Here is a 16,798-nt window from a genome sequence, read left to right on the forward strand (position 1 = left end):
AGCCCCATCGGGTGTTCCACGTCAACCACCTGAAGCCTCACCATGAGCGGTCTGAGCTTGCTCTCCTCATGGTGACGGATAGGTGCATGGATTAGGAGAGTGAGACTCTTCCTGACCTTCTGTCGGCCCAGGAGAAGGATGGATCAGTAGAGGGAGTGGTCCTCTCCCCATCCTTGACCCCAGAGGAACTGCCGCCAGGTGTTGGAGCAGCACGCCTAGTTGTTCTCCCTCACACCTGGAATCACACATCTGTGTACCCATGTTGTGGGCACAGGGGACAGTCCGCCTGTAAAATACAAGTCTTACCGGCTGTCCGATAAAGTTAAGAACAGCATCCAGGGTGAGGTGGCCAAAATGCTGGAGCTGGGGGTGATTGAACCTTCCAGCAGCCCTTGGGCTAGTCCGGTCGTGTTGGTGCCGAAAGCGGCCCCACTGGGCACCACACCCGAACTTCAGTTCTGTGTGGACTATCGGGGATTGAACTCTGTCACCAAGACAGACGCTCACCCGATCTCACGGGTAGATGAGCTGATTGAAGGGCTGGGAGCAGCCCAGTACCTCAGCACCATCGACTTAACATCAGGGTACTGGCAGATTGCCATGGCCGATGGAGCAAAAGAGAAAACAGCGTTCTCCACCCCGAGGGTCACTTTCAATTTAGGGTGATGCCCTTCGGGCTCAAGAATGCTCCGGCCACTTTGCAGCAGTTGGTGAACCAGGTGCTGTCTGGCCGGGAGTTCTTTTCAGCAGCGTATCTGGATGACATAGCTGTCTTCGGTAGCACCTGGGAGGACCATCCGCAGCATCTCCAGGAGGTGCTACAGGCTCTGCAACGTGCTGGCCTCACCATCAAGGCTAGTAAGTGCCGGATTGGGCAGGGATCTGTTGTCTAACTGGGACATCTGGTGGGCGGGGGTAAGGTGCAACCCCTCCAGGCCAAAATTGAAACCATCTTGACCTGGGAGCCCCAAAACCGAAACTGAGGTCCGAGCATTCCTCGGCCTCACTGGATAATACTGCCGGTTTGTCAAGGGGTATGGTACCATCGTAGCCCCCTTGACAGAGTTAACGTCCAAGAAGCAGCCACTAAAAGTGATTTAGACGGCTGCTTGCCAAGAGGCATTCGAGACACTGAAGCACATGATGTGCACTGCTCCGGTGCTTGCGACACCTGACTTCACGAAAGAGTTCATCGTGCAGACGGAGGCCTCTGAGCACGGCATAGGCGCTGTAAATGTAAATTGACACTTGTACAGCGCACTACTCACCCGCAAGGGTCTCAAGGCGCTTGTACGAATACCGCTGTGGAACCCATCCTGGCTTTCCCTGTGAGGCGTCCACTCCTCGGCACTCCCAAGGTGGAGGCCAGGCATCCTTAGCGTTGTGGGGGCCGTTGTGGAGATTAAGCAAGCTATTGCCCAGAGTTGCAGAGTGGGACTCCAGGATTGGAATAGGCACCGAGGCGAGAATTATAAGGTCCGTGGAATTTTTGAGCCCAAGACCCACCGAGGCGGGGAATTGAACCCTGGTCCCGGGCTAGACCTCTGCATCAGGGTCTGCCGCTCTAACCATTGAGCCACACTTCTCCACTCCACTGTCCTCTCGCAACTCAACAACGACGGCCAAGACCAACCTGTGGCCTTTATCTCTAGAAGGCTCCTCCCCAGGGAACAACGATTGAGTACCATCGAGCGAGAAGCCTTCGCTGTGGTCTGGGCCTTGAAGAAGAAGTTGAGGCCATACCTTTTTGGCTCTCACTTCCTGATTCAAACCAACAATCGACCCCTTCGCTGGCTCATGCAGATGCGAGGCGAAAATCCCAAGTTACTAAGGTGGTCCATTTCCCCACAGGGGATGGACTTTCGGGTGGAACATCGGCCCGGAGTGGACCACGCCAATGCTGATGGTCTCTCCCAGTTCTTCCGCCTAAGTGACGAGAACTCCCTAGAGGTTGGGTAGCTCTCCCCACTTTCAGCTGGGGGGGGGAACGCATGTTAGACCTGTCAGTCCTAGGGTGGTCTTTCCCTGTTTGTTCGCCCTTGCCTCATTTTTTTCCACCCTCTTTTTCGTTGGCTTTAGGTCTGCAAGCGCCTTCCCATTGCTAATCAATGCTAAGGTGGCCCCAGCTACTGCAGCGTGGTCTTTTTTAGTAGCACTCTAGTTGCCAGGAGCTGGCTGGAACCCTTAAACATTGTTGCCATATCAGCCTGCCTTACATGCCCATAGTTAGTAGGGAAGCTCATGGAACCTTCTAGGATAGGGGCGGGGTCTGCTTTTGCCGCCTTAGAGTGTGGTCACCTGACCTGGGCATATATAAATAAAGGAGGGAAGTTTTTAGTCAGTTGGGGCATCACTGACCAGGGGGAACCTACGCAGGAGACTTAGGCGGTAGAGCCTAGTCAGGAACCTATACCAGTGGGGGTGACAGGGTTTAGGCGCTGCCCACCAAGTTGTGTGAGGAACACTGAACTAGCCCACTGATCTGGCCCGGCGGCAACTCAACCCCCTCCCCCTCAAGCAACTACCTACAAAGGGAGCAAGAACCACCAAGCGCCAGGAAGAAGCCCACCTGGCTAATCAGGACTACTGGGGATCAACCAGGTACTGGGCTGTGCCATCTCTGCCCCCTCTGTCTGCACCCGGAGCCCCAGCACTGTCCTGCCTCGTCCCCTTTGTTAAAACTGCCTGTGCGGCTTTGCTGCTTTCCCTACCTACCCAGCGCTCTCCTACTGTGCCCCCTTGAGAAGCGCTGTGATTCAGGAGATTATTGCTGCCCTTGAGAAGCGCTGTGTCCACGAAGCGCTGCCTTTGCTGAGAAGTGGCCCGACTGCTGCACGTCCTTCACGGTGGCCGCCGGCATCACGAGAGGGCCGCCGGACTGCGGAGTGGGCCGCGCTAGGCCCTGAAGCCGGTCTCCTCATCACGTGACTGGGCGCGTCTTGCCCCACCCCCACAGGCTGCCTTTGCTGAGCGCTAACTCTGCCAAGCCTGTTGCTAGCCCCGTGGCACTACAAGCGACCGTGCCAGTCCGTACCGGCGCTGGGCCCCGAAGCGCTGCTGACGCAAGTGCCCCCGCCAAGGCGCTACAACAAAACTCACCGTCGCAGCCCGCCGCCGCGACCTAGGCGCTGCTTCCCAAGTGGCCCGACTGCTTCACGTCCTTCGCGGCAGCCCCCGGCTTCAAGTGAGGGCCGCCGGACTCTGGTGTGGGCCGTGCTAGGCCCTAAAGCCTGTCTCTTCATCACGTGACGGGGTGCGTCTTGCCCCGCCCCCACAGGCTGCACTGCTATTCGTGGCTGTGGACGCCATCAGGAGGTCCGGGGACCGTCCCTCGCCGGAGCGGGCCTCCACTGCTGCATCGGAGGCCCCGTGGTAGCCCCTGCCATCACCAGCCCTGCAAAGGGGGCTGCATCATCGAGCGGGGTGGGCTAAGAGGAGAGCCGAGACCCACCCCGCCTACAACACCTCAGAAACCTGCGCAAGTGCTCCCCCAGGAGCCGAAGAGACCAGGTAACCCCCGGGGAGGCCAGCGGAAGGCCCAAAGAAGGCCCAGAGTTCGCCCCTCCCCTGGGGCGAATTGTTGTTGGGCCCCGTTGGCTCTTACTAGCCCAAAGAAGGCCCCCCTGAACTGGGCTGAGACTATGGTAGGCCCCTGGACCCGGGGCTAGATAAGTTAACCCCTGCCTGGGGTAAAAGTTGAACACCAGACCCGGTCGCTTTATGAGTGGTCCATTCTGGATAACTGAAATGCTAATTTTTAGTCGGATGGGTGGTTTATTAATGCCTAATCCAATGGTTATTCCGGCCTCATGAAATGTTGGTTTTGCCTGAAGTGATGTTTGTTCTCTTGCCTAATGAGATGTTCACCCTGCTTAAGGAAATGTTTCACCTTCAATGACATGTTTTACTCCTGCTCAGGGAAGTGTTTTCTGCTCCTGCCTAATGCCGCATTTCCTGAATGCCTACAGTTACCTAATGCAATAGTTATTACAGAGTAATGAAATGTGTAATCCTATAATGAAATGGTTATGGTGATATGCTACAGTGAATATTGAATTACTCCCCTCATTCCCCTCTGATGAAATGCTCTGCCGAGACATTGCTGCTTTGATTATTGATTGCCCTGAACCTTGAACTAAGATAAAACGTATTGATTTCTACTCAAACCTCACTGGTGTGGTGTCAGTCATTGTGTGCGTTACCTGCCTCAGTGGATGTGTGTGCAGTATGGTCACTTTACACCTAAGCTTTCGGGTGCCTACCTGCTCCTGCCAGGCTATCCCCCGTTCCTACACTGTTACTCTGGGCAAAATCTGCACCAACTTCTCCATCCAACCCTGTGTGTTTCGCAAAGTCCATGAAAGGTGGCACCACAGAGTAACTCTCCCATAAGGAACATACGACCCAGAAGACCAGAACCAATTTTGAAAGAGTCCAGCAAATGCAAAACATAGTTTTAGTAGATGATGGCGAATAGGACCCTGATCACATTGACATCAGAGGAGCACTTTAGCACCTCCTGTACCATGTAGTCCCAGGTTCACCTGGAAGTGCTTCTTCAGCTCTCATACTAGATCGACCTACCATGCTGGCCAACAAAGAGGGGCCCTCACCACTGGTGGAACTTTGATCTCAAAGCCGTTCAGGGTGAGAGCATTTGGATAAGAAGTGCATGACACCATACTTCCCCAAATCAGCTTATTTCTTAGTAATTTTATTGATAATGGTCCAAAGAAGGAGTGCAGAGTTTGCAGCAGGAGGACACTTGAAAAATAAAGAAGCTACATGAATAAAGCTAAATGCAAACAGCTGCGAACAGTCAACATCTGCCATATAAATGCCGACCAATGTACTTCATCTCGGACTCCATGTCTTCTACATCTTCTGTTTGAGGGAGGTACACATTCCATTCAGCTGCTGTTGCAGCTCTCTTTAGCATGTTTTGTAAATCTACTTTTGTCAGCGTTCGTAACTGCTGTGTTGGTAGCTGCATCCTTGGTGTCAAACGTAGATGATAAGCTTGAAAAGTGCTAGTTTATTCACAGAGAACATCAGAGTCCAGGGTCTTAATGCAAAGTTATATGCCTTCCCAGATATGAGATGACCAACATGATTTTTGAGCTACGGTTCTTCAAAAACAGCCAGCAAACTTGACAAGAGAGTACATGGTGGCTACACGTGAGCCACAGTTTCAACATTTTCAGACTGGGCCCAACAAGTCACGAGTGCAGGCAAGTTCAACTGATATGTTTTGCTCTGGCTAAACTTTGCGGTGAGATTTTTAAAGACGTTTCTAGGTAGTTAATGGAGTCAGTGAGTCTTAAAGTTTGGAGGTTGTTCTCAGTTCAGATGGAAATATTACATCAGTCTGTTCACCTCATTCGAAAGTTGTGTACATCTGCAGTAAAAAACATACACAGGATCTACCTGGCCCAACCATTGGGTGGGCCCCACCAAAATCAAAGATTTGTAAAGAAAACAACATAAACTTGCAACTATTTTATTATTACAACTTTTTTTTCATTTTTAAGTGTTTATCATAGAAGGCACTTACAATACAGAAAGCAAAGAGGCACCAAAGTGCCCTCATATTGACACAAACAGATACAAGACGAGAAGAGCACCCTTATTTGTTAACAGTACAGTATTTGAAAAACTACAGCCGACTTTCTCTTAAAAACAGTTTGGGACTTTTCCCTCATAAAAGATAAAAAAAAGAAATTGCTCTACTTTTGATTTTAAAAAAGAAAGAAAGAAAACACACAAATTAGTAAAAGGAATCACGAGTTAGTGGTTCTTTATCAACATTACGCCTTGCAGTTACTGTATTGTAATAGGTCTTGGTACACTTCAGTGAGGTGAGCAGCCTCTCGCTGTCCCGAAAGCAAAGCACCATGGGTAGTCGAATAGTACTTCCTGTGCGTGGCCTCCCCAGAAAACATCACCTGTAGCGGCTGTACGGAACAAAAAACAAAAGTTATTATGCATAAAGCAAAAAGTCTTTTTAATCACAGATATTTGAACATTAATTTTGTGATAAAGTGCGCCCTATTGTATTTAACAGGGATGCTACATGACCCAAAGGAACAAGACTGAAGGAAGAGCTCCTTTATAAGGTCAAAGAACTCCAAAGTGACTTGTAATACACTTTTTAAGTATGGTTTGCGGGTATTCTATTTTTATTAATACATGGTTCAATCACCTTCCTCCCATTAAAACCTGAGTCTCTTGCACCTTCTAGTCAAAGAGACTGAGTACAATAATCACGTCGACTCTTTACTATGAAGGTAAATACATTATTAATCAGACGTTAGTGTCCTGTAAACACATAGCCTTAAACAGTTTAACTTTAAGCCGTTGTTAAAGATACATTTCTGCTTGTGAATGTGCAGGTAACGGTAATTAGCTAACCTTAAACAACTACATAATGCACTCCATTTCCACGCTCAAACTGGAATGACAACATAACCATGCAAAATATTACATCACAAAATGGCAGCCCAGCTATGTTAAGGAAACTAACCCTGTGCTGGTGAAAACAGTGTTTTAAAAAATAAAACACTCACCAGGGTTACCCCTTGGAGGCATGCTTTATCATGGAGTCAATCCCGTTCCGCTATGGAGCGGGGTGTACCGTGACCTATGGACTACGCGGGAGCACTTAAGTGTCTACACAATGATAAAGGAGATGGTGTTAAAAATAGGGGTGGGGGAGGTTCAGTGCTAGAGGAGACCTTAAAATTACCTGGCTAGTAGGTGCATCCTGTTTATTCTCTTATTCAACTAGTAAAATCTTGTTTTACCCCACCAGCCTCCACTATTTCTGTAGAAATTCTCACAATCGAGAAGGTAGTTCTGAAAGAAATCTGAGACGTAGACACTAGAACCATAAGACTCTTTCATAATACCACAAAAGATGAGCAGGCAGCAATACACAAACTGGCTATTGGCAGCAGCATGGTTAAGCCAGCTGATAAAGGTAGAGCAACAGTCATCCAGTTCACCGAAGCTTACAGAAAGAATGGTCTCAGGCTTCTGGGAGACAGGAGAAACTACAATCCATTAACCACAGACCCAACAGAATTTCACAGAGTACAGACTGCGAGTTTGACTGAAGAGGCCCGAGAACATGATTGTATCACGCCGAAAGAAGGGGAATATCTGAATTATAAGAACCCAACAACCCCTACTTTTATACTATCCCGAAAATCCATAAAACTTTGGATAACCAACCCAGGCAACCAATAGTATCAGGGATAGGATCAATCCTGGAACCTCTATCTAGATTAATTGTCCAAAAGACTGACACATACTTTGAGGACATGAAAGCAATACTCTGACTTTTGAAAGGCATACAATATAACCCAGGCATACACATCCTTATGGGTTTGACATTGAAAGCCTCTACACAAGCCACCCACAAGCAGAAACCCTAAACATAATCGAAGAAGTACTCTTTGAAGAAGAATGGGGTTTCCAGACACTGAAAACTGTGATGGAATGTTGTAAATGGCCTCTAACTCAGAAGGTCTTCAGATTCAAGGAAACCCCTCTATTTGCAACAGCACGGGACCAGTATGGTAAGCACCTTCGCACCAAGTATAGCCGGCCTCTATGTGCACCATCTGGAAGCACGCAAAATTCCTGGTCCTCAGAACCCTTTCTTGAAATATAAAGTTATACATCAATGATGTTCTCGTAATCTGGGAGGGCAACGAAGTCACAGCGACAAATTTCTTGATTTGGTTAAATGTACAGAAGCAATTTCTGAAATTCACCCACACCATAAGGAAGGAAGGAAGGAATTTGTGTTTCTAGACCTAAATATAGTAGTGGACCAGGGTCTCTAAAAACCACAACTCACAAGAAATCCACGGCAAAGAGAAGTGTGGCTCACTGGTTAGAGGAGGCAGACCTGGAAGCAGAGGTCAGCCCGGGACCAGGGTTCAATTCCCGGCTCGGCGGGGTCTTGAGTCCTAAAATGTCCATGGACTCGACAATTCTCGCTCCAGTGCCTACTCGATTCACGGGTTCACACTCTGCGACTCTGGGCAATAGCTTGCTTAATCTCCACAACGGCCCCTCGCGGCGGGATGCCTGGCTTTCACCTTGCGGATACCCTGCCGGGGTTATCTCACAGGGGAATACCAGGACGGGTTCCCTAAGCAAGCGCTTAGAAACCAGTGGTGATTTGCGCTATATAAATTCATGTACATTTACATTTACAAAGAACTGCCTTCTATTGTACTGCCTTCTATTGTGCGACAGTTTTCATCCCAGAAACCTAAGAAAGAACCCCTATTTGGGCAGTTTTTAAGGTTGAGGAGAACCTGCTCGGAGCTAAAGGACTACAGAATACAAGCCAACCACCTAGCTTGCAAACTGTAGGCTAGGAGGTATCCCCAAAATATGGTGTACAGGGCAAAAGCACAGGCACAAAATAAAAACAGGTAAGCCCTCCTGGAGGCTCCACCACACAACAACAAATGGGAAAGACCAATATGTATCACCCCTTTCAATATAGTGTCTAACTTGGAGACGAAAATCATTACAAAGCACTGGTGTGTGTTAAATAGTGGATCCTTGTTAATACCACTTACTATGTTTTCCACAAGCGAGGAAAAAGCCTCAAAGAGATGTTGGCACACTCATGTCCCTTAAAAAAGCAGTACTACTGAAAATGTACAGAGCACCATAATACCAGTTATGGGCCACTAGCCAGGTGGTGGCTGTAGTGTGCCATCAATAATAAAATGACCTAGCAACTAAGTAATGTCACCAACCGCAATACACAAAGAGTGGTGTATCTAATAACGTGCCCCTGTAAACTACATTATGTAGGGATGACAACCAGAAAGATTAAAACCAGAATCTGCAAACATTGCAGCAATTTGAGATGTGGCCGTGCAACCACAAAGATGTCAACCCATTATATAGAAAAGAAACACACAGTGGTCATCCTTGAGCACATAAATGACACCGCGAGCGCTGAACCGAGATTATTTGAAAGAGAACAATGCTGTGTTTTTAAACTCAAAACACATATAGAGGGCCTGAACGCAAATATCTCGTGGAGCTGATTCATTAGATAAACAGAAACCAGTTTGACATAATGCACCTGTCTCATCCCAGTGGATTACTCAGTTTACTTTCACTAATACTCTGTGTAAGCCCACAAAATAAACATATCAAGTGGGGATAAGGGCACATTGAATCTGAACCTTAATTCATCTCCCTTCTTTTTCTCTCAATCTTGGTGTGTTTCTAGGCACATTTTTCCATCATTTGTCTATTTTTATACACACCCTTTCAACTACATTGTGTTGCAAAACGCCCTTCTACATGTCCTCCATCATCCATACACACAAAAAAATTATTTTTTCTATTTAAGAAGACCAGTAAATCAAATTACTCTTTTTTCGTGTACTTCCGTATATCTTCATAGAACAGAGTGGGAGGTTCCATTTTCAATTGCCATCTTGGTTTTCCACTGAGGTCTAGTTTTTCCTTGAGAATGGGGACGTAACGTCCAAGCGCTCCAGACTGGACTTAACCGGCCCGCAGACCTCGCGTTAGCAATATGCGGTCCCCGGCGGTGCACAGAGTAGGTGAAAAGGCAGAGGCGGAGCCTTGAAGTGAGTGTGACTACAGGCTAATCTCACCCCCGGAGAAACCAAGATGCTAATTTTTAGCTTCTTATGTGTATGTTGTAATGCCCAGCAAAAGTCAGCAGTCTAGTGCTGAAGCCTGTATTCACACTGAACACCCACCCACCACTGATGTCACTGGTCATGTGACACAGGATCAATAAAAGAGGCACGTGCTCTGGGCCAGTTGCACCAGATCTCCAGTGTGTCCTGCGTCAGTGCATGAGTGCTTGCTAGCATGAGGGCCTAGGGCCCGTCCCAGACCCACACAATGGCGACAAGGGTTTAGCTGTGCCCATGCGTGCCAGCTAATTAAAATTGTCAAGGAGAAAAAGGGGAAGAGAATGCTGCTCGCCTGAGAGCACCCCCTGCGTCGAACAGATCCGGCTGCCGAGAGGCCCACGAGGCGTGTGTCGAGCCCCGGGCCTGGAGAAGAAGGAGGAGGTGACCGGAGCCAACCCGCACCTCTCCAGCCTGCCGTGGCCCGCCCTGCCGGTGCGCTGAGGATACAGAGAAGCCATCGCGGTGCCCACCCGCGTAAGAACAGGCCCGTCGGCCGAAGGTGAGCCACAAACTGTAAAACACCAAAAGCGGAGCCCACCCACTATGAGCCACGAACACAGACTATGCCCCCTGAAATGAGAGCGGCGCCAGCCATCATTTTAATTAAGCAAGGCTCGCGCAGCGACGCCGCAAATGCCGCCGTTAATTAAGACAAAGCTCACGGAGCCCACCCGCGGCTTATCTGCAGCGACGCGGCATCAGCCGCTATAGCCCCGTTAAAGAAGCAAGGCTCGCGGAGCCCACCCGCGGCCTGCATGCAGAGTCCCCCGCCGCGTGTGTGAACTGCGGTGGCGGGGTGAAAAACCTTAGCCTAGAGCGCCCACAGCGTGAGGAGAGCTGCCGGGCGCCGAAGGGTTAAAGCGGAGATCAACTACAGCTTTATCGGAGCCCACCCGTCAAGCGTTAACTTCTTCCCCCGCCGCGTGTGTTGTGAAAGCGGCGGGGGTGGAGAAACGTGAAATCAGCACCCGGCCTCAGCCGGTAACATCACCCGTACAATCCCAGCGCAGGCCCAGCCAAACATAAACTCACCGCAAAAGGCAGCAGTCCAGCGATGACCGCCTGCATCGCCCACCACTGCTCAGTGTGTATGTAACCAAAGGCGGAGACCAGCCGACACCGACACCCTTCCCCGCCGCGCAGCATGTGAGGACTGAAGCTGCAGCAGCGGGGCGCAAGGAAATAAGGATGGCATCCAACCTGTATTGACTCTTTTGAATGAGCCCCCAGCGCCCGTCCATCACGCAACACAACATTGAAAGTTAGAAGCCGGTGATAATGAGGCTAACCACCGCGACTGCCTCTGGCTGCCCTCCAGCTCCTCTTCCCACAAGAGCTATTTCCTGCAAAAGAGAGCGAGTACACCCAGGCCTGCAAAATGGAAAAAACGCAGTGAAAGTACTCACTGTGGTCCCGGGCCCCATTCTCCTAACTACCACTGAAACCCTGCACCAACACTTGTCCCCACGCAGCACAAAACCCAGCACCGGCTGCAACGTAGGGAAAGACTACTGGTGCCTGCCCACGAGATTCCCGCCATCTAGTGGCCAAAATGCGGAACTACACCCACGATGTACAATAAAGTCCAGCAATACTGAGAACACAACCACGAATGCCCAAGACCCATAATGATGCCCCACACCAGAGAAGCAACAGGTTTGACTGCGAGATAACAGTCAAGGATACCCACGCAAGGATAAGGCAAGAGGAGGGTGCCCAGTGAGACTGCCTGCGAAATGCACCACTCCTAAAGCCACAGGAAGCAAAGGTGAGAGCAAACTGATCACCCCCAGGAACCAGAGAGCATAAAGCTCGACGAGGAACGCCCCACAAACCAGGTTTGCAGTAAAAGAATACGAAGGGCAGCAACCTGCCCACCGTCACGTCCAAGGAAGTCTACAAGTCATCACACCGCCGAGGAAGTGAAAAGGTAAATGCGCAGCAGCGCGCCAGAAGCCCAAAGAAGCGCAAAGACAACCCCATGAAAGCACCAGAAATCCCAGAAGCGCGCCAGGACTGCAGGGACTCCTCACAGGACATCCAAGAGAACGCGCGACAAGTGCGCCCACAAGAAGAAGATCACAAGAATCGCAACTAGCACCAAACAGAAGAAGCACGACCAAAAGAAGATCCATGGAGTGGTGACGCAACCCTCCAGAAGCAAACACCCAAGAAGCATCTATACGCCACGCCAGAAGAGAAGACAGCGATGCCTGGTGGCCAACAGGCCATCGATGCAACAGAATGGCGAAAGTAAGAACACCCCACACGAACCAACAATGGTTCTAGAACCCATCACCAGGAAGTGCGAAAGCGCATGACGCAAATGCGCAGCAGTGCGGACAGCACAAGCCCAAAGTAGCAAGTCACAAAGAAGATACGAAGAGCGCACCCAGTTGCGCACCAAAGCAATCAAACGGAGATGAAAAGAAGATGGTTGCGCAGTCAACCCGTAGCATTGAAGAATCCACACAACAGCAACAGGACCACTCAGCATGGTCACCAAGCACCAAGAAGCTCAGCTCCACGAAGCTTACCTGCCAGACCTCGGCAGAAGGGACCAGCACGAGGTCCAAGAAGTTCGGACAAGGCGCGGTCCGAGGACCTGGACCCACGAACTTCAACCACACAAATTAACGAAAGCGATAGGAAGAAGATGTGAAGGTCGTGACGCCAACCCTGGAAGAGAGTGACAAGAAGACAGTGTCCTAGGACTAGGACAAGACCAGGAAGACACGTGCAGAGTCCGCGCGCTGCATGGGGAAGCCTGGCCAGAGAAGATGAAGAAAAGGGGACCAGGGTACGTCGCGAGGGGAAGAGAAGAAGAAAGATCGGAGTGGCATGCCGCCACCCAAGAAAGGAAGAAAAGAAGAAAGGAGAAGGAACAGAGTGGCCATCGCCACTACGAAGAAAAGGAGGAAGAAGTAATCAGAGTGGCACGACTGTCAGGTTAAGAAGAAGGAAGAAAGAACAGTGTGGCTGCCGCCACTAAGAAAAGAAGAAAGAAGCCACCCCTGTGGAAAGAAGGAAAAGGAACAGGCACTGGAACACCTGAGTGCATTGGAAGACAAACCTGGCAAGCGCACCGGCAGCGCAGAACAGAGACAACCACCTACGAGCCATCCATCCACATGGCGATCGCAGAAGAGAGCAAGATAGACTGTTGGCGACATCTACTTCTGGGGTTTGAGCGGAAGATTGGATGGAGAGACTACTCGGGACTCCGGAAGTGGAGGACCTGACCTACCTCACACCAGCCCGTGGCAAACCAGTATCAGAAGCCTCGAGGGACTCTGGTGGCAGCAAGTCCCGCACGAGAGATAGACCTACTGAAGCACGTCTGCAGGACCCAAGAGGATGCAAGCCTCGCGAGCAATGAAGAGAGTCGACAACTCAACCTTCAGGTGGAACTAGGACACGACGGTGAGGCTCGTGGAGCACCCTGCTCACGGCCCGTAGGCTATGGTAGAGCAACGCGACCAAAAACACCAGTCCAGTGGAAACCTAGCAAAGAGGTCCTCCCGGACATCTTGTGGCAGAAGAAAACCGGCGAGAGGGGCATCCTAGTGAGAGGGATGTTCGCACCTACTCTCTACACCTGCCAAGAAACACACTGAAGCCTGCCCCGAAACATCACGCAACCAGCATGGAGAAAAGAAGCCGGAAGACAAACAACAACCATGTCACCGATCTCTCTTTAACTATTAGTCACCAAGAGAGAGAAGCAAAATGCAGGGCCGAGAACAGCAGACAGACAAGACAGACAAAGAATGAACCCGCCGAACAACTGCGAACCGTGCCACCAAGAACTATTAATCCAAAACGCAAGAACTATACTGCCTGCGGCTTGCAAGCAGCCAAAGAGACTCGTTTTGAAAGCGCAAGTCCAATGTTATTTTCTGTGCTTTCTTTCCCCCACAGGTTTTTGGACTTTTCATGTTTGGTTTGATTTTTTTTAACCAATTTGGGAAGGGATGTAATGCCCAGCACAAGCCAGCAGTCTAGTGCTGAAGCCTGTATTCACACTGAACACCCACCCACCACTGATGTCACTGGTCATGTGACACAGGATCAATAAAAGAGGCTGAGCGCACGTGCTCTGGGCCAGTTGCACCAGATCTCCAGTGTGTCCTGCGTCAGTGCATGAGTGCTTGCTAGCATGAGGGCCTAGGGCCCGTCCCAGACCCTCACATATGTGATGTGTTTTTATCATAATATGTGTGTGTGTGTCTAAAGTGATTTTGGCATTATATTCTCATACCACAGGCTGTTTGAATATAAAGCTCCATTTGAGCTACACTAGATGCGACCACTCGGTATGATGTTGTCGAACTTGTTTTTTTCACTTGGAGGTGCTCACTACAACATGATTGATTTTGCTGAATATAAACGAAGAACCATGCATACGGCCACAGGGCTGTACCATCTAATTCTCTACTTATGCGTTCAGTGTAATACAGCAGGAGTGGTACCAGGGAGTTAGTTTCCCTAGATCCTGATCAAAAGCCAATAGGGGTACGGCTTGAAACAGGTCGACCTTTGAGGAAAAAAGGTGCATAACATCCTTCTTTCCGATCTCCCCTTTTTAATCACATCGACAGGAGGTCAGAATAAATAGGAAACACTACAAGTCCCAGCACCACCTGCAAAAGCAAGGGGCTGTCAATGTTCACACGGCGCCTGGAGGTGCATAAAGCCCATATCTTGACACCGCAGTGCGGGACGCGCACGGGTCGTGCCTTGGTGAAGACCTTGCCAAGCATGGGCCAGTCTGCAGCCAGAGGAGGCTGGGCCACATCTCTTTTGTTGGTTTCTTAGCCACAGTTCAGAGAGAGATTCTGTTGGGGTGAGTGGCTGCAAAGCCAGAGTTTGTTTTACCCAGGCAATTGTTTGGTCTGGAAGGGTCACTGTTATGTATGAGACTGGGGTAGCCCTTTAGAGCCCTACATTTTGGTCTTCGGCCTCCTTTTGTGAAACCCAGTGATGAGCAAATATGATCTACCTGTCCAAGCAATGGGGGAAGAGAAAATGCCATGGGAGGGTTCAGTCTCCAATATTTTCCACAAAACCCACTTCGATTGATAGGATGCTACATGAAGGGGGGGGGGCTACAAAAAAAGAATTAACGCAGAGACGTCTTTCCCTGAGCATTGATGCGCATTGCCCCACAATGGACCCCCTCCTTGTTCCACCTTGTAGTCCGGAGCACTCTGCCAATGACATTTTCCTGGCCTCTGGCCAGGCTAGAGTTAACTGCCCATGGCAGGGGTTTGGAAAGTAATTGTTCCCGGACAGAGAAAAGGAGTGTGGGGACATATGTGGCTCGCAAGAAGTAGCATACTGCCCGCCACAGCCATGTGCCCTCTAGAAGAGACAGACAAACTTGCAGGGTTTTTCCCCATGGATGAGGAGGACGATGAAGCTCCTGTGCTTGATGATGGAGACGGTAGAAAGATCTCTCGGCCTCAGGTGGTAATGTCTCTAATAAAGGACACTTTAGCCCAGGTTAAATCAGTCCTTCTTGATGAACTGATACCCCTAAAAGTCTGCTTGGACATGCAGAGTCAAATGTCCAGGGATGTCCTGTGTGTAGCACGGGGAGGTTTGGGGGGTGTTGGGCCAAGGGCACAATGGAGAGAGGTTGCCAGACTGATTCTTCCCCCCCAGCTGCCATGCCCCAGTCTAGCGATACAAGTGCAAAGGGGAGGAGCAATTGTGGGGGCATTGTGGCGCCAAATGATACAAACTTGAGAGGCCCTTTGTCTGTAAATTCTGGTAGGAGTGATTCCACGGTCAATGGTGAATTTCTGCCAGCAGGCCCCCAAATCTTCGAACCCAACTTCAAAATTTGGAATTATGATTGTCAGGCGCCGTGTGCCCGGACCTACAGCGTTTTGTCGCCAGCAGATTTAATGTGCTGGAGGGGATAGACTGACTTTCCAAAATATGGGCTGGCCATGTTTCCAGGCGAAATAAGGGTGATTTAGATTATTGCGTGGGAGGGTGGAAATGGGAGTAGGGAAACTCCAACAACTCTTTAAGCCAGAACCCACCACGCTTAGCTAGGCCCCCCAAGTGTGGGTGGTCATCTGCGGGGTGAAGTATGCTTGACAACTCACCCAGGTTTAGCGGTTAGTCAGGTCATGAGGGGGTGACCCCTTGGATTGCTACACTCCTTGACAAGAGTTCCCTTCTTTAGAAGATGATTTTGAAGCCATGAACAACAGTAGGGAGGACTGCAAACTTCACTTAGATCTTCCACTTGTTCCTGCGATTTGGCGCGCTCTGTGAGGTGGACGCCTCGCACCGCAGCTGTGGAATGCTCTACCTCTGTCCCTCAGAACTAACGGTAATCTGCTGGCTTTTAGGAAAAATCTTAAAACTCTGCTTTTTGTTCAGTAAGTGCCTTTTCTCGCCCCCCCCCCCCCCCCCCCCCCCATTCTGTGCCTGTGAGGATCATAAGCGCCGGGACACTCCTCGGAGTAGCTGAGCGCTATAGAAATCCCTCAATAACATAACATAACATAACAAACTTAGACCTGGTGAGCATCCTTGTAGTGCAACCAATTTCAAGATTAGGGGGGCAGGGGGACGTTGAGTCAAGTGCCCATACTAACAGGAGAGTCTAATGCTTTGGATGACTTCACGATAACACCGGGCCCGTTGGAAGTTATAAAGTCTATTAAAGTGGTGTCATGGAATGTTGCTGGACTGGAGGGCAAATTGGATTGTAGTGATTGAGGGCCATTTACAGACCAGTATCATATTTCGCTATATAAAAAAAACACCTGGTTAACTAAGGGTGCCCTGCACCCAGTCAACGCAACCTTTACTAAGGCAGCCATCCAAGGGGGGGGGGGAAGCAGACCATCAGTTGGTTGTCCACGTGAGTAGCTACTGGGATGTGTGGCCAAAATTCTAGACACTCTCTTTGATGACATTCTGTGCGTCTTACTAACCTTTGCCCCCAAAGTTTAAGTCTATTTGGTCAATGTTTATTCTAGACCAGTGTGCGATGGTCATGAATCTCCGGCTGGGGAGCATTGAACTATCTTTTTGTCCACACTACCGGGAAGTGCCTTCAAGGT

General features: G+C 49.9%; 1 protein-coding gene across 3 annotated transcripts in view; it reads right to left on the reverse strand.

The window, feature by feature from the left end:
- Positions 1–4,698: 4,698 nt before the first annotated feature.
- Positions 4,699–16,798, reverse strand: part of SMOX (spermine oxidase) — a 166,368-nt gene continuing 154,268 nt past the window's right edge. For all 3 annotated transcript variants that reach the window (XM_086964277.1, XM_086964276.1, XM_086964278.1), the window contains exon 7: positions 4,699–5,954. In XM_086964277.1, coding sequence (XP_086820403.1) covers positions 5,808–5,954 — 147 coding nt within the window. In that variant the 3' untranslated portion in view covers positions 4,699–5,807. The remainder of the gene's footprint in view (positions 5,955–16,798) is intronic.

Source organism: Lissotriton vulgaris, chromosome 3_2 (genome assembly GCF_964263255.1).
Source record: "Lissotriton vulgaris chromosome 3_2, aLisVul1.2, whole genome shotgun sequence".
Taxonomy (NCBI): Eukaryota; Metazoa; Chordata; class Amphibia; order Caudata; family Salamandridae; genus Lissotriton; species Lissotriton vulgaris.